At 40.1% G+C, this 18,081-nt stretch overlaps 2 protein-coding genes and 1 long non-coding RNA gene across 4 annotated transcripts; all 3 read right to left on the bottom strand.

Moving 5' to 3' along the window:
* Window positions 1–1,381: 1,381 nt before the first annotated feature.
* LOC122767089 lies at window positions 1,382–4,075 on the bottom strand. Of its 2 annotated transcripts, none has more exons than XR_006360161.1 (5): window positions 3,797–4,075; window positions 3,112–3,214; window positions 2,747–2,828; window positions 2,293–2,359; window positions 1,382–1,830 (listed from the first exon to the last, which is right to left on the bottom strand). It is a non-coding gene; the product is annotated as an uncharacterized LOC122767089 (long non-coding RNA). The 2 variants fall into 2 exon arrangements; XR_006360162.1 differs by lacking the exon at window positions 3,797–4,075 and adding an exon at window positions 3,550–3,600.
* Window positions 4,076–5,571: 1,496 nt separating this feature from the next.
* Window positions 5,572–10,829, bottom strand: LOC122767058 (extracellular calcium-sensing receptor-like). The gene is made up of 9 exons (XM_044022401.1): window positions 10,248–10,829; window positions 9,700–9,994; window positions 9,450–9,536; window positions 9,010–9,279; window positions 8,567–8,770; window positions 8,222–8,497; window positions 7,114–7,341; window positions 6,653–6,776; window positions 5,572–6,574 (listed from the first exon to the last, which is right to left on the bottom strand). The coding sequence occupies exons 1-9, from the start codon at window positions 10,478–10,480 to the stop codon at window positions 5,664–5,666; spliced, it is 2,628 nt and encodes an 875-aa protein (XP_043878336.1). The 5' UTR covers window positions 10,481–10,829; the 3' UTR covers window positions 5,572–5,663.
* Window positions 10,830–10,911: 82 nt separating this feature from the next.
* Window positions 10,912–17,768, bottom strand: LOC122767063 (extracellular calcium-sensing receptor-like). The gene is made up of 9 exons (XM_044022407.1): window positions 17,158–17,768; window positions 16,772–17,066; window positions 16,526–16,612; window positions 16,060–16,329; window positions 15,702–15,908; window positions 15,351–15,626; window positions 12,845–13,057; window positions 12,287–12,410; window positions 10,912–12,211 (listed from the first exon to the last, which is right to left on the bottom strand). Exons 1-9 carry the CDS (start codon window positions 17,388–17,390, stop codon window positions 11,301–11,303), a joined length of 2,616 nt encoding a protein of 871 aa, XP_043878342.1. The 5' UTR covers window positions 17,391–17,768; the 3' UTR covers window positions 10,912–11,300.
* Window positions 17,769–18,081: the final 313 nt, after the last annotated feature.

Genomic DNA, 18,081 nt, shown 5'->3' with positions numbered 1-18,081 from the left:
CATTTGGTCGGATTTAGATCTGAATAACTGGAGGCCATATTATTACAATTTATTACTGAGGCTGGGACATGTTATTGGGATCAAAGGAACTGCATTAAACTGGTTAACATTTTCCTTACCCACTGGAATTCGGATTCAGATTTCTTTATTTGTCATCGTAGGTGAAAACACCGGAATTAGGTTCGCACAGTAGGGGGCATCTCCACATTTAAATATTAAATAGAAATATTTGATTTGTTATCTAGTGCACTTGAATGACAACATTTAAAATTAAATGTGATGTGTATTATGACCAATACTGCACAGATATATACTGTAGCAGTTATACTGACAGTCTCACTGTATGTATTTTGGTGTTCAAAATGGCACTAGAATGCCATTGGTCAGGACACATCTGCAGCTGGTGTTAGGGCAGATTGACCTTCCTGGGATTCTGTAGTCTTTCTGTCCTCCTGACCAGGTCATTGTTGTTGTTGTTTCCATGTGAGGTCCTGAGAAATGTGTACGCTCAGAAATGTGTACAATGACACACTCTCCCTTTCCCCATTTATGTCCATGAATTGGTGATCAGTCTTTTTCTTTCACGTGTGTGATAAAAGAGTATCAGCCAGAATGAAAGGAAAGATATACAAGACAGTGGTGAGACCAGCGATGATGTATGGTCTAGAGACAGTGGCACTGAGGAAAAGACAGGAAGCAGAGCTGGAGGTAGCAGAGATGAAGATGTTGAGGTTCTCTTTGGGAGTGACGAAGGATCAGGAATGACTCAATCAGAGGAACAGCACGTTAGATTTGTTTTGGAGATTAAGGTCAGAGAGGCCAGAATGAGATGGTTTGGTCATGTACAGAGGAGGAATAGTGAGTTTATTGGTAGAAGGATGCTGGGGTTGGAACTGCCAGGCAGGAGGTCTAGAGGAAGACTAAAGAGAAGGTTTATGGATGTAGTGAAAGAGGACATGAAGTTAGTTGGTGTGAGAGAGGGGGATACAGAGAACAGGGTTAGTTGGAGGAGGTTGATTTGCTGTAGTGACTCCTGAAGGGAGCAGCCAAAAGGAAAAGAAGAAGATTACAATCAAAACACTTTTAAGTGACAATGCTAAGAGTTCTGCAGAGAAATACCATTATTTTATAGATTTATCCCAAATTATTACAATGAAACACTTTAAATAAAGTTATTTACAGAAAAATACTGCTGTTCTACAGATTTTTCCTAATTATTTTTCACAATCACACACCTTTAATAAAGTTACAATGTTAAAAGTTCTGCTTTGATTGCCAAACAAAAACTCTAAATAAATACTTTCACTCTTTCAAATAAAGTTGGGTGGGGAACTTAATTAGAAAAAAAATACACACCAACATTGATTCTAAAACCCCTTTATTTAATGTATTGAGTTGTAAATTTACAATAACAACCAATTATTCACAAACATTTCTTCAGAGCACCCCAGGAGGAACTGAAAAAACTAAAAATTCCATTTCCCCATATGTGTATCTTGTCTGTTAACAGTACTATCATGATGATGTCATGATTTTGAAACAGGTGGAGAGCTTTTTTTAGCTTGTATATTCCAATTCAGTTTTGTTTTCCACAATATTCTCCTGACCCTATGGGGGTCTGTGTACTGTAGTTCTGATAATATGTGTAGTATTTGTGGACAAGTATCACATTATTGATTTAGAACCCTGAATATTACAGTGTACTATTAAGTAAAATCAAAACATACCACAAAAGGCCAATGAATCTGTACCAGAAGTGACAATGAAACATAGCAGATAAAGAAGAATCCTCCTCCAAATTGCCAGTAATCAGCTGGATTTCTGGTGCATCTGGGGGTGGGGGGAGGGAAAAAGGACAAAGTAAGATCCACTGAAAAGTCTTTACTATGAGAAGTAGGAACTCCTCAACCATGAGGAGTTTGCTGTTTGCTATTTTGGGGTGTGGCTCAATTCAAACAGGCTCAAGAAATATTTTGTCTCACCATTGACAAACCTTTTCTGAAATAAGGTCCCATGGGGCAAACTGGAAGTAGCGTGACTTTGGCTCTCTATTATTGTAGTAAAATTATTTACAAATATGTGAGGAGAGTTGTGTCTGTATCTCAATCCGTGTGTGTAATCAGATTCTAAATGTGAAAAAGGATCACACAAATCACCACACAGCAGAATCTACCGCAGCAGAAGTGTGTCAAAAGTCATTTCTGCCAACACTTGCAGATCTCCATCTTAATGTAAGGGACAGTGGATAACATTGACCAATATATTGTCTTATATATTGCAGTTGATACTTACTAATGGTAGACTTGTCTCTCATTGAGTGCCTGTTTAAGCCGTAAACCTTGTTCCCTTGTTGCTTGATCTACAACAAAATAAAAGCAAATTTCTCATCATTAGCAGTTATCAGTGTTGGAAAAGAGAATAAATAAACAGGCAGTTATGTACACACATAAGGCCAAATACAACATCTCTGTAACATCACTCCAAGACAAGCATATGCCTTATCATATACTGTATCTCTGTGTAATTACGGGGGAGCTGATGTAAGAATCTTCAAAAATTATCATTCCCACGATCATAATATCTGTCCAAAAAGGTTTCTATACGATTTTTTTTAACCATATTGTGCAGCCCTATTTGTGTATAATACGGGCACTTAGTTTAAGAATCGAAAATATTTCACACCATTGAGTAAGTGCATCATATCGTGTGTCAATATGTGTTTGAATGTGTGTAAGAAGAGTATTACCTGCAGTGAAGTTGTTGAAACTAGCAACCCCACAGTACATCACAACTCCCCGGGAACTTCTGGAGCTCATGCTGCATTTTCTCTTTTGCAAAGAAAGAGAGGACAGAGACAGGATAGGTCACGTTTGTCTTTCTTCTACTAATTTCCCAACTACTTGAACAACACCAAATGAGAGTTGAGGGTGGTATTTATGCTAAGCAGGCACAGTCATGTGTGATCTTGGACTGATCAGGATTTTTTAATGGGGCAAATAGTATGATTTGTGTAAATAACTTTTGAACATTCACGTCTTTTATTGTCTTAGAATGACCTGTAGTATAGACTGTGTGTGTATATATATATATATAAATAAATAAATTACCTACCTTTCACCTTGCCTTTGTAGGGGGTTAGTACTCTTATGTTGCCTTGTGTAGTTGAAATAATGGCGCGCATACAGCCACTGTCCAGCTCCACCCACATTTAATGCTGACGAGAAACACAGACAAATATAGTTCTCCACAGCCATCTCTCAGCACAGTTCAATACAGCAACACAAAAATATAACGACATGAAATTAATTAATCTTGCTGCTCAAACAAAAGTTACACCACAAGGATTAGCCTTTAAGCTAACAAAGTTAATGACAACATCAAGCTAACAGAGTGAACAACTTGCTCTTCATACATTTCAATGATCTAACGTCACCACAAACACGAGTTGTTGTCGTCGGGAAACTTATCGCTACATGTACAGCTAATAAAACGCACTTTTGACCGTAAAATTAATAGTATTTTGGCAGAGATCTGTACAACACAACATACCACAGTGTGCACATGTGAAGTCTGCAAGGACCCGTCTGAGTGTGGCGTTCAAATACCGTAGTAAATCTCATTGGCATGATACAAAATAATAGAGACAGGTAGAAATGGCAAGTGAGATGATTAACTATACTAACTCCGTTACACCTTCTCTCTGTCAGAAAACACCATCACTGTAAATTAGGGACTGAACACAAACATTGCGTTAGGTTATGAATTTACAGAAAATAACTGAGAAATATTTTCTTACCTGATATAACAGGAGAACAGTTATTACCCTGAAATCCACAGTAAAATTATCCAGGCAATAATCCAGGTAATCCATTAGTGTCAGATAGCCCACTGATGCCTTGCACCATACCCATTCAAACTGACACAGTTTCAAAAAAAGAAGGCACATTGTCATTGGCCAGTTTTCTTGATGACATCAACCAATCACGTTCAAAGCAACATGGCGAGATAGCCAATAGCAATTGTATCCTCTTGTCACACACAATCTAGTGTATTATGTGTAAAACACTATATAAACAAAGGTGAGGGACTTCACTTGAATTAAGCAAAATATCAAAAGCATCAATATTTTTACTTGCATTCCAGAATCTGGTCATCATTTAGGTTTTCATGATACTGTCATTTTCAATTTGCTGAATAGCAGATGAAGGCCTATTCCAATTTAATTTAATACAATAGATAGACATTATTTTAATTTACCTTGGAATTTACAAATGCTAATCCACTCATAACTTTTTTATTTTGCAATAATCTTTTTTACTTAATCCGAATTTAAGATTTACTGATTGTACGTGAACGTGCAACTGCCCAGTTTTTGACTTTATACTGTAAATAAAAAAAAAACAGTAGCTTGCTGGTATGGACATTTATTCACCTTTATATAAAAAGCTACATATTTAATTACAGAGTTTGAATGTAAAAGTACACATTAATCTAAATCTAATAAGATTTACCTTTAAATGACAGAGAAAAACATTAGATAGTTAGTATGGATTTAAAGCTGCATAACAAGCTACATATTTAATTACAGGTTGAATGTATAATTACATGCAAATATAAAAATAATAAGATTTACCTTAAAATAGTATGTAATAGTATTAGTATGGACATAAACTTTAAAATACCAGGCTACATATTTAATTATAGTTAATCATTGTAAATTTACGTGAATTTGTATGTAATCTTTTGAATGAGTCTTGAATTTGGAACTCTTATCTACAAATAACATCCTTGCATATGTTCCTGCTTTTTCTAGGTGGAGGAGTATACTGTGTGGGGTGGTGGTAACAACATCATCTGTCTGGTCTGTAGGCAAATTGATGGGGGTGCAGTGTGTTTGGGAAGAGCCGCCTTAATGTGTTTCAGCAGCAGTCACTCCAGGCACTTCATCACTACTGGTGTTAGGGCCACTGGTCTGTAGTCGTTTAGGCCCATTACTATAGTCTCTTTTGGTAGTGTCACTATTTCAGGTGGGGACAGATATTATAAATGTTGGTGAAGACATCGGCCAGTTCGTTCATACAGTCTCTGAACACCCATTATGGGCACAGCTTTCCTTATTTGTACTTGTCTGATAACCAGGATGGCACTGATCTCTCTGTGGCATCTGAATAACTAGTTGAGCTCTTTAGCCAGAGCAGCAGTGTTATTGGTGGGTTGATTTAAGTTTTTGTTTTAGTTTATGATGTGGCATATCCCTTGACAAGCCTGTAGAGGGTCTGAGTTGTTGAAATTGCCCTCTATCCTCCTCTTATAGGCTGCCTTGGCCTTTTTTTGGTGCTTTTCCACTACATAGTCCTGGCAAGGCTCGCCTCGGCATAGCACGGCATGGCATGGCTCAACTCTATATGGTTTGTAATAATTGGTCTTTGTTCTCGGGTCCATACATTGATCTCAATGAGATGACATGACTAGTTACCCTTTTTACTAGCATAAATGTACAATTATAATTATAATTACATTAACTTCCAACACTAGAATAATAAGTGGTTATAGAAAAAAATAAAAAAACAATTAAGGTGTGTTAACACATCTTTATTGCCTCTATTGTGACCTGTTAATTACAACTCAATTCTAAAATATGGAGCGGATCATAGTTAATAGTGTTACTTTGTGGTGCCTCGACCCATGATGGCTTTCTTTGTGTTTCTCTCTGGTCTCAACAGGATTATGTAACATTTGGGTCCAAACAGTGCCACCAAGAGGCCAAAACTGGAGGCCAGGATGGCAAATACCTCCACCGCATCTGCATATTTGCCTGGTGAGCTAATGTAAGACGGGACAAAGGCCACCCACACTGCACAGAAGATCAGCATGCTGAAAGTGATGAGTTTGGCCTCATTGAAACTGTCTGGAAGATTCCTTGCTAGAAATGCTAACAAAAAACTAAGGACAGCCAGTAAACCAATATAACCAAGTAAAACTGCAAAACCAACTGTGGACCCAACTACACACTCATAAACTATCTTGTCACTGTGATACTGGGTGTTTTTATGAGGCACTGGTGAAGCAGAGACAAGCCAGGCAGTGCAGATTGCTGCTTGAACAGAAGTCAGAACCAGAACTGTCCCTCTCTGCTGCACAGCACCAAACCACTTCAGACTGGACTCCCCTCCTGGTTTGGAGGCCCTGAACACAGCCAGAACCACCATGGTTTTCACCAGGATACATGAGACACAAAGCACAAAGCTGATGCCAAATGCTGCATGTCTTAGTTGGCAAGTCCATGATCTGGGTCGTCCAATGAAGAGCAACGAACACAAGAAACACAATTTGAGTGACACCAAGAGAAGAAAACTGAGTTCTGAATTGTTGGCACGAACTATAGGTGTGTTGTGATGATGGATGAAGATGCCCAGAACAACAACACAGATACATGTGCCCAACAGTGAGGTGGTTGTCAAGCAGATACCCAGAGGCTCATGGTAGGAGAGGAACTCTGTTTTCTTAGGAACACAGTGGTCACGCTGGGGGCTAGACCAGAAATCTTCTGGACAACTGGTGCACTCCATGGTGTCTGAGAAAAGAGGGAAAGTAAATAGTTACATGTTTATACAACATCTCTGAACTGTGGTGTTTAAAAGTTTACACTCACCAGTTGTATTGCTGATCTTTCCTTCCGGACAAGAGACACAGTCAAAACAACACTCAGGTTCCCCCTTCTTTCTGGCCATGCGGGTACCTGGTGGACAGCTCTCACTGCACACTGACTGAGGAGGCTGTGTGGAGAAAAAAAAATTACGAATCCAAACAGGTTTCTCTTATATAAACCTGTTTGGTTTATATAACAGGTATTAATTTATATAAAAATTAATACCTGTTATTATATCCTATGAGAGCCAATTCACACATTTCATTTTCCATGTCTACAGAGAGTCACTATTCATGCTGCTCACATATACATGGCTACAGGTCCATTCGTAGTAAAATGTCATAGTCATAGTAAAAAAGTCTGTGTTAGTCTTGTGTTCAATATATGTTCACTAATAAAAAGTAGGAATTTGGCCCAATTAGTGGGGAAAAGAGATAGTAGTTTTAAAAAAATATAAGAGAAACCTGTTTGGATTCAAAGTTCCAGAAAATGTTGTCCTCATCCAGTGTGACTTCTTCACCTTTAAAGGCTGACCTCTTAACCTCACCCACTCTCTGAACATTAGTTCTTCCACTAGGGAGCCACACCCAGTTCATGATGTCATATAATGGTATGGTATCACCATTCTCATCAAATGATACTTGATCACCAAATGTCGTGGTGAAGTTGACCTTTTCCAAGTAATGTACAAGCTGTGGATAATAGAATTAGATATAGAAGGAAAATAAGAACACAAACTTCAATTACTGCCCAGTTTGTGTCCCTCAGATGACCAACAGATTCATACTTTTCTCATATAACACGTGCATGTTAACTTTTCTTTCAGTCAGTGAGTTTATTGCCCAATAATACACAGGGCTCCAGACTAACTTTTTGCATTGGTTGGACTGGTGTGCCTAACTTTTTTTTTAGGTGCACCCCCTTGTTATCTCTCTCCATAACTTTCATATAATGCGAATGATTTTTAAACAAGAATAAGGTGTAGAGAAATGCTTGTCTTTATTTGAGGCACAATTATATATAAAAAGAAAAATAAAGTGTTTAAAGTGCTTCACTGAGCTGAAATAGAACATTTCAAACTAAAACATTACGCAAAATAAAACATTTCAAAAAATAAAGGTGCTTGTGCTTAAAATGCTTCACTGAACTGATATTCAACATTTCAAATCTCAAAGATAATTTTGGATTACTCAGACTACCGGATTATGACTGTCTGCTGCTGAAATGCAGCTGGGAGAGGGGCCACTTTTTCTACACACTTGTCACGGCATACAGTATGTTTTTTTAAAGTTTCGATTCAAAATGCTGTTGACCTGCTGACAAAATGCCTGCTGACTATTACTGGCCATATATGCACGATTCATTGGTAGCCTGGACACAGAGTGGTGAGGTTCTCCTCTCTGCTCTGACTGCAGGCTGGGACCACTGCGGAGGCTCCTGCCAGTCAGTCCTGGCAGGCCCAAACATATTGTGGGGGCCTGCTGGGAGCATCTGGAAGTCCCCTGTTAGAAGGAGCTTCAACTTGTACCTCCGGCATATTTTTAATGATTTACTTTTATAGTTATATCACACCTGCCATAGCTCCAGTCTTTGTAAATGAGCACAGGTGTTGTTGCTGAAAGGTCCTCTCCCTGGCTCACACTGCAACATGTCATCAAGAGCATATGCCAGAGCGTACACAGCCTTATACACATTATACTCTGGCCTGAGGTTTGAAACATCCAAGAACTCAGTCTCCACATTCTCTATAACTTCCTGTCCAGTGCATAATTCTCCTCCAGCTTCCACCCAACCTGCTGGAGGTGGTGCAAATCTACACTGAAACGTGTGTTCCCAAAACTGGTTCACCTGAAAGCCAGTTAATGTTTGAATGAATACCAGTGTATTATTCGTACAAACAACAAATCAGAGGGAAACGCTCACCATGATGTTTCCGTCTGTGTGCAGATCAGGATGCATTTGTGAAAGGAATTCTCTGAGTCCTGGTATTTCTCCTCGACGGACAGAGATGCCCAGTGTTCCACCCAGGTAAGGCATGAGGTGAGGAGTCTGGAGTACATCAGCTGTTGTCCAGGATTCACTGGCAATCCACTGCAGGCCTGTCACATTCTGCCTCACCACCTGTACATTGAATTATAACAAGTATATAGATTTTTTTTTTTTTTACCAATAAATTATAACTTAGTTTCCACAGTTGATGTCATACACAAACCTTTGTTTACAGAGTCTCACAAGAAAAATACAATTTGTCGTAGTAAGCAGTATTACTGTAAGCTTGACCAAATTAAAAGCAATATTATGAATTTAATCTTTTTTTACAGGCTACAATGTTTTTGTCACATATATCTTAAAGCACTCACCTCTTTCATGAGATTAATCATGCGACTCTTATTTGAAAACACAATCACCACTCGAGCTGTAGATTTCCTCATCACATCCACTATTCTCCTTAGTTCAGCAGGGTCGTCACCCCAGGGCAAAATCTCTGTGTAAGCCAGACAACCTGCACCAGCTGGACCCAGATTAGAGTGAAAGGATCGGGCAGCGTGGACTCCATAATCATCATCACTGATGAGCAGACCTGCCCAAGTCCAACCAAAGTGTTTAAGAATCTGAATCATTGCATTCACCTATGTGGACACAGAGCAGAGGGATTATTGCACAGGCTGGAATCATCTTTCACTAGAAATCCTGCTAAACAGGTTCATCAAAGACCCATTTTTAATCACTGCCTTTAAGGGCTCTATATCTGACACAACACAACTCAGTAAATGAAACACATAACATCAGTGCTTTTCACCTGAAAAGCATCACTCGGGATTGTCCTAAAGAAAGATGGAAACTTTTGTCGGTCACTCAGGCAGGAACATGTGGCAAAATAACTGACCTGCAAAAATCAGATTAAAAATTGTGAAAACATTTGTCATATGCTGACTCTTTAAACCTTCCAATGTTGAGTACTTCATGTTTACAACATAATTTATACTTGCATCAACACTGAATGGAAATTATATTCAACAATGATTGACTTGAGAAGCAGACAAACTTACCATTGGCACTCTGTACAAACCTAAGACTGTGGATATGGCAATAGAACGTGTAGAAGAAGAATCACCCACAATCCCTAGGACTGGAGGAGTTCCTACACAGTTCTCCTCTAATGTAACTTCCTCTTCTTGACCACTAACTAAGGTCAGTGCTGCACGAAATCCAATTCCTACTTGAAGACAGTTATCATACAGACTGTATCCCAGAGTCACATTAGGCAGCAGGTTGGATTTTCTGTTGATTTCATCAATAGCAAAGGCCATGGTCTGAGCCTGTCTGAATCCTATAACATCAAATCTGACAGAAGCAATAGTGTTCAATATTTGAAACGCATTACACACCAGCAAATCTTCATATTTGACAACTACAGATACTGCAAATAATGAAATCTGCATTTACACCCACAATAAAACTTAAAGCTATTGCTTCACATGAATAACAAGATAAAGGGGAAATAAATCATATTCACACATCATATAAATCATATACATTTTCAATTTGCTGAATTTCTAACAGCGTCTTTGTTTTTCTGTTTTTCTCTCGGACTGACCCATAGCAGGTAGGCTGTTGTGGCTCTGAGGTAAAAGACAGGTCAGGGTCAGCAGAAAAGAAGTGTATTTCAAAAAGTCCACCTAAAATCACATCACCATTCTGGTGCATCCCACTGAGATTAAACTGTCCCTGTAACTGACAAGAGGTTGAATAAAGAGAGGAGGACACATCAGATGAAAACCAGGAGAACAGCCATAGTAAGAGGAGACTAGTGTCCAAAAATACCCTCATGACTTTGCTCTGGTTCGTCCCTTTTCTGAGTTCAGTTCCATCACTACATCACCCATTTTATTGACTTGTTATATTATTTATTCCTGCCCACCACCTATCAGGGCAGAATGGGAGTTTGTATGGGCAGGGCCTAAAATACCTGGTTTTGTTTATCCCTTCCTGTGTCACGTTTTTTGTTGACAAGACAGTAGTCAGTGGCTCCTCTTAATATAAGATAATCTATTGTCATTGCCACAAAAACAATTTCAGACTTACTATTCCACACCTTTTCTGCAGGCCTGGCCATTTTTAAAGCTGTCATTTTTAGTACATAAATCACAATGTAATTGTGTTATCATTATAATTTAAAATGTATTAGAACTACTTTTTCTATGTTAAAACATCATTTTAGTTCATTTTCAGTCACTATCATAACCATATGAACACTATTTGAACCCCTCTCTTCATGCGTGTTCGGCCCAAGATCTGCGACCTCAGATTAATCTTAGGTGGAAGCATGCGCCTACAGTCACTGCTACTGCGCATGCCTCCACCACATTAGAGTCAGAAGTGGGAGTGGCTTAGCTCGACCAACCGTGTCACTCAACTTTCTTACCTGTCACACTCACACGCGCACACACGCACTCACCCATACACACACACTGGTGTTTATGTTATATATAGCTTGTGTGTCAAAAAAAGTGGTTAGAGGATAAATACATAGATTAACATGTCGTTGTTTTTCTATCAACACATCTTTATTGCCTGTATTGTGACCCAGGAATTATGACTCAATTCAAAAATACAGAGGATAGACAGAAAGACAGCTGTCTTGATAGTGCTACTTTGTGGTGCCTCGACCCATAATGGCTTTCTTTGTGTTTCTCTCTGGTCTCAACAGGATTATATAACATTTGGGTCCAAACAGCGCCACCAACAGGCCAAAACTGGAGGCCAGGATGGCAAATACCTCCACTGCATCTGCATATTTGCCTGGTGAGCTGATGTAAGCAGGGACAAAGGCCACCCACACTGCACAGAAGATCAACATGCTGAAAGTGATGAGTTTGGCCTCATTGAAACTGTCTGGAAGATTCCTTGCTAAAAAAGCTAACAAGAAACTGAGGACGGCCAGTAAACCAATATAACCAAGTAAAACTGCAAAACCAATGACGGACCCGACTATACACTCATAAACTATCTTGTCATTGTGATACTGGGTGTTTTTATGAGGCACTGGTGAAGCAGAGACAAGCCAGGCAGTGCAGATTGCTGCTTGAACAGAAGTCAGAACCAGAACTGTCCCTCTCTGCTGCAAAGCACCAAACCACTTCAGACTGGACTCACCTCCTGGTTTGGAGGCCCTGAACACAGCCAGAACCACCATGGTTTTCACCAGGATACATGAGACACAAAGCACAAAGCTGATGCCAAATGCTGCATGTCTTAGTTGGCAAGTCCATAATCTGGGTCGTCCAATGAAGAGCAATGAACACAGGAAGCACAGTTTGAGTGACACCAAGAGAAGAAAACTGAGTTCTGAATTGTTGGCACGAACTATAGGTGTGCTGTGATGATGGATGAAGAGGCCCAGAACAACAACACAGATAAATGTGCCCAACAGTGAGGTGGTTGTCAAGCAGATACCCAGAGGCTCATGGTAGGAGAGGAACTCTGTTTTCTTAGGAACACAGTGGTCACGCTGGGGGCTGGACCAGAAATCTTCTGGACAACTGGTACACTCCATGGAGTCTGAGAAAAGAGGGAAAGTGATGAGACACATGTTTATACATCTCTGAACTGTGATGATCAAAACATTACACTCACCAGTCGTATTGCTGATCTTTCCCTCAGAACAAGGGACACAGTCAAAACAACACTCAGGTTCCCCCTTCTTTCTGGCCATGCGGGTACCTGGAGGACAGCTCTCACTGCACACTGACCGAGGAGGCTGTGTGGAGAAAAAACATGTATATGTTATTCTATTCTATGAGGGTGTATTTATACTTTCTGCATTCCATGTCTGCAGAGCCCCATTTGTACGTCCATGTATTCGTTGAATGATGGGTAGGACAGGTGTTGATAGTGAAAAGCCTCATGGTTATTGTCTTCCATGGTGTCTCTTCTTTAACTAAAATAAATTGGTTCTACCAATTGCAATAGAAAGTGATGTGTTACATGGAGCATGTGAAGTAAACGGTCTGTCATCATGAGACGTGGGGTTCCATTCGTACATTAATATACATGTCTGTGGTAGTACAGACAAACCATACATGTGTAGATGTCAGCATACTATAGGAAACTTCTGCAGATTCATGGAGGAAAAGTATAACTCCAGGCCAAATAAAATGGAAAATAGATGGTAACTAAAATGTAAGAAATAACCTGTTTGGATTCAAAGTTCCAGAAGATTTTGTCTTCATCCAGTGTGAGTTCTGACCTCTTAACCTCACCCACTCGCTGAACTTTAGTTCTTCCATCAGGGAGCCACACCCAGTTCATGATGTCATATATTGGTAATGTATCACCATTCTCATCAAATGACACTAGATCACCAAATGTTGTGGTGAAGTTGACCTTTTCCAAGTAATGCACAAGCTTTGGATAATAGAATCAGATGTAAAAGGACAACCACAAATAAAACATATGTCATGCATGTAATGACGGTTCAATGAATCCATACTCTCCGCCATAGGTGGTGATTTAAGCACTGGATATTTCATCTTGCACATGTAGTCGGTCAAGTACCTTATACCAACAAACGTCACATGTGACCACGGTGGACTGGTGAGAAGGGATCAGTTCCTTCAGAATCTTCTCGTGACCAGGTGCAACTATGTAAACCCCTAATGTAGAGGGAGACCTGCCCTCATCCAAGAGAAATTGCAGGAAGTTTAAAATGGTGGCAATGGTGAGGTGTACTGGGTCTTCACCTTGGCTGAGACACTAATGAGAAAAGAGCTTCCATCAGTTGTCATACTGTAACCTTGTGGAGGGTGCCCTGGCATTTAAAATAGCATTCCTGACTGCATCCAGGCAACTATTTGCAACTTTAGGGGTCGCACGTACAGTTTAAGGCAATGGGTGTTACGATACCAGATCTACGGGGGCAGCAGCTGTCCCAGACTGCCTATGCTGTGAGTGGGCGTGCTGAGCTGGGGGCAACAGATCCACTGTGGAGGGGTTGTCTGCATTAGCTGACTGTTCTACCTCTGCCAGTCTAGCAGCTCGTAATGCCCAAGGCATGAAGCTGCAGTTCATGCAGGGGTGTGAAAGGCACTCTTTAAGATGCTCGAGACCAAGGCAAGAGGGACAGAGACCATGACCCTCTTCTGGCTGAAGAGGTTGCACTATAATGAGTAGCGAGCATGATTATCAATCCTCATGCAATAACTCACAAAAATAGTCCAATGAAAGATCTCAGTCCTCCCCTCCCTCCTCGGCCTGCCCCTCCCCTCCCCAGGTTATCAAATTTCGCCATTTGAGTTTGACCGGAGTTGGAGAGAAGTGAGTGTCTGATGGAATTGGATAAAAAAGTGCAAGGGGGTGCAGCAAAATTTAGAGTAAAAAGGGTCAAAGGTCTACAAGTGAACGCAGCAAAATGCTCCAAAATTAGAGATTTCTTTGTCGCCACAAGTTGCACCTCAGCAGTGGGCTCGATTGATAATCAATAACTAAATTAATCGTCAACTATTTTGATAATCGATTCATCAGTTTTAGAGGGTTTCTTAACAATTAATCTGCATGCCCAGGGAATTGATTCAGTTTTTATCAAAATTTTAATCAAAAGTTTCCCACTGCTGTTGGAGCCACTGAGAATTGCACAGGTTCTTCCCGACTTCCTAGATATCGTTGTCTAATGCTGCATAAAAAGTACAGGTAATAGTAGAAATGTACACTTCTTAAGACAGCTCCAATTCAATCGCGCTTATACTGGACGGAGACGCCACTGCAGCAATGGCAGCTAGTTTACTACTAGTCTATATTTCCTTAAACACTAAAAAGACATCTCTAACAATTTGCCACAATTTCCATCTTGCAGTGAAAGTGGTTGTCACTGTGGCCATCTCTCCCAAGATGAAAGTCTCTGTGAGTACTGAAAGAGCGTACCAATTTTTTTTAACATGGTTGCTCTCTTCCATGTAGGCTACTGTGCTTGATTTTAATTTTTGAAACAACACAATGTTCACATATATCCTCTGGTATGTCATGTGCCTCCACATATTGTATAAATAATCATGGCGTTTTTTCGTCCCAGTCCAGCCCTGAGTGGTGGCCTGCCGTGTTACCTAGTGAGACAGGAAGGGTTAATCCTGTCACAGCCTCTCGGAGGCCGAGAGTCCACAGCTCTGACCAATTGACAAAGAGGCTTCTCTTGACAAGGGTAACAAAGTTTAATGAAAAAAATGCTCTCCAAGCATTACACCTACTCTGCGAGAAGACGAAAACAAACTGATCCTCACGTGACACCAGAAGATTAGCCTTCTTACCGTTCCACCTTGACGTTTGTTGGTATGAGGTACTCAACCTACGCATGAGCGAGACGGAATACCCCGTGGGAAGGATATAAGGATGAAATAGAACATAAATGACTTTCCAGCAGCTGTTTGCGTCAGCTGACCAACAGATTCACAATTTTCTCATTTTCTTCAAAGGAATTTAGTTTTGAGGTAAAGATTATTGCAGGAATAAACATCAATTGCACATTTATTTTAGGTCACATCACATTGCCATTGTTTTATCAATCTTTGACCTGATATTACAATCCATCTGTGTAGGCAAAGTGAAATACTAACATTTTTTGATGCATTAATTCTATACACTTCATTTGAAGTTTTAAAGAAATGCAAGGGATGTGACATTAAGAGTTGAGTGTAAACTGATATCTCACCTGCCATGGCTCCAGTCTTTGTAATTGAGCACAGGTGTTGTTGATGAAAGGTCCTCTCCCTGGCTCACACTGCAGCATGTCATCAAGAGCATATGCCAGAGCGTACACAGCCTTATACACATTATACTCTGGCCTGAGGTTTGAAACATCCAAGAACTCAGTCTCCACATTCTCTATAACTTCCTGTCCAGTGCAAAATTCTCTTCCAGATTCCACCCAACCTGCTGGAGGTGGTGCAAATCTACACTGAAATGTGTGTTCCCAAAACTGATTCACCTGTAATGACGTTTATTTTAGAATTAATGCCAGTATGTTATTCTTACAAATACCAAGTCAGAGGGAAACTCTCACCATGCTGTTTCCTTCTTTGTTGTTGTGATGTAGGTCAGGACGTGTTTGTAACAGGAAGTCTCTGAGTCCTGGTATTTCTCCGCGACGGATGGCGATTCCCAGTGTTCCACCCAAATACGGCATGAGGTGAGGTGTCTGGAGCACATCAACTGATGACCAGGCTTCACTAGCAATCCACTGCAGGCCTGTCACATTCTGTCTCACTACCTGTGCATTGCATGCCTTCATGTCATTCACAAACCACTCTAAGTTTTAACAAATTACATTTACCATCACAGACAGCATACAACATAAATATAATCTCTTTTTCACAGGTTTAAATCTTTTTCCAACATAACCCAACCTAATAAGGACTGACCTCTTTCATGAGGTTAATCATGTGACTCTCATATGCAAACACAATCACCACTCGAGCTGTAGATTTCCTCATCACATCCACTATTCTCCTGAGTTCAGCAGGGTCGTCACCCCAGGGCAAAATCTCTGTGTAAGCCAGACAACCTCCACCAGCTGGACCCAGATCAGAGTGAAAGGATCGGGCAGCGTGGACTCCATAATCATCATCACTGATGAGCAGACCTGCCCATGTCCAACCAAAGTGTTTTAGAATCTGAATCATAGCATTCACCTGTGTGGACACAGAGCAGAGGGATTAGTGCACAGGCTGGAATCATCTTTCACTAGAAATCCTGCTAAACAGGTTCATCAAAGACTCATGTTTAATCCCTGTCTTTCAGTGTTGTATAGCTGACACCACACAACTTTGTAAATGAAATACATAACATGACTAGTGAGACACCTTTTATTTAAATATGGAATTTCACCTGAAAAGCATCACTCGGGATCGTCCTAAAGAAAGATGGAAACTTGTGTCTGTCACTCAGGCAGGAACATGTGGCAAAATAACTCACCTGCAAAACACAGACCATGTATCCAAAAAAGTCATACTCCACTGACTCTTCCAACTAATAATATTGAACCCTTCATGTTTACAACTTCATTTAAATGAGCACTTTAGTTAAGTTAAATTACTTAAAAATATGATTGTTTTCAGAAACAGATAAACTTACCATAGGGACTCTGTACAACCCCAAGACTGTGGATATGGCAATTGAACGTCTAGAGGAAGAATCACCCACAATCCCTAGGACTGGAGGAGTTCCTACACAGTTCTCCTCTGATGTAACTTGCTCTTCTTGACCACTGACTAAGGCCAGTGCTGCACGAAATCCAATTCCTAGTCGGTTGCAGTTATCATACAGACTGTATCCCAGAGTCACATTAGGCAGCAGGTTGGAGTTTTTGTTGATCTCATCAACAGCAAAGGCCATGGTCTGAGCCTGTCTGAATCCTATAATATTAAAACTAACACAAACATGTAAGTGTTATCTATTCAAAAATACTTTATATTGTAACTTTGCGAAGTTACACATGTTTCACAACCTTTCAGACTCACCCATAGCAGGTAGGAAGCTGCGGCTCTGAGATAAAAGTCAGGTCAGGATCAGTAGAAAAGAAGTTGATTGCAAAAAGTCCACCAAGAATCACATCTCCCGTTTTGTGCATCCCATTAAGAATAAACTGTTCCTGTAACTGACAAGAGGAGGAATAAAGAGAGGAGGACACAGTAGAGGAGAAGCAGAAATACAACATTTCAAAGAGCCACCTGTTGCCTAAAAATACCCTCATGACTTGAATCTTGTTCAACCCTTTTCAGTTCAGTCTTATCACTACATGACTTATTTTATAGACTTATGACAATGTTTATTCTTGCACATAACCTATCAGGACTGAATAATAAGCCGGAGGGGCAGGTCCTCAGCAACGTCACATGTCATTTCCAGTTCTTGTTATTTGTCACAAAATGATGTTTTGTCAATGACTGAATAAATAAATACAAACAGCAAACACTAGGTGTCAGGAGAAGAAATCTCTTGACAGAACAGAAGTGGGGGACTGAAAAGTTGGAGAGAAAAGGAAAGAGGGATGCAAGGTAGAGACTGAAGAAAGAGACCAGGAGCACCTCAGAAATTACAATTGTTTCTTGAAAAACAATAATGATCACTTTCTGGTGGTTTGGAACAGTTTGTTTTGTGTGGCGAACCGTCAAGGGTTTTATTATCTTGTTATTATCTTGTGTTTATGTTATGCTTAAAAATGGGTTTTGAAATGTAGAGAGGACATCAGTCAGTTGTCAGTTAAGCAAGCTCGCAGGAGCAAATATGGTGTGATGCTATGAACAATTATGTTATATTGAATCATTAAACACCCTGGACTAGTGGGAATTTGAATATAACATTAATGTTAATACTGTGATGGAAAAGATATGTACAGTCTCACCTGTTTTCAAATGTCGCTCAGCCTGTGGTATCCCTCCCCC

Source organism: Solea senegalensis, linkage group LG3 (assembly GCF_019176455.1).
Source record: "Solea senegalensis isolate Sse05_10M linkage group LG3, IFAPA_SoseM_1, whole genome shotgun sequence".
NCBI lineage: Eukaryota > Metazoa > Chordata > Actinopteri > Pleuronectiformes > Soleidae > Solea > Solea senegalensis.
Note: the sequence above shows the minus strand (reverse complement) of the source record. Positions and strands in the feature narration are given on the sequence as shown.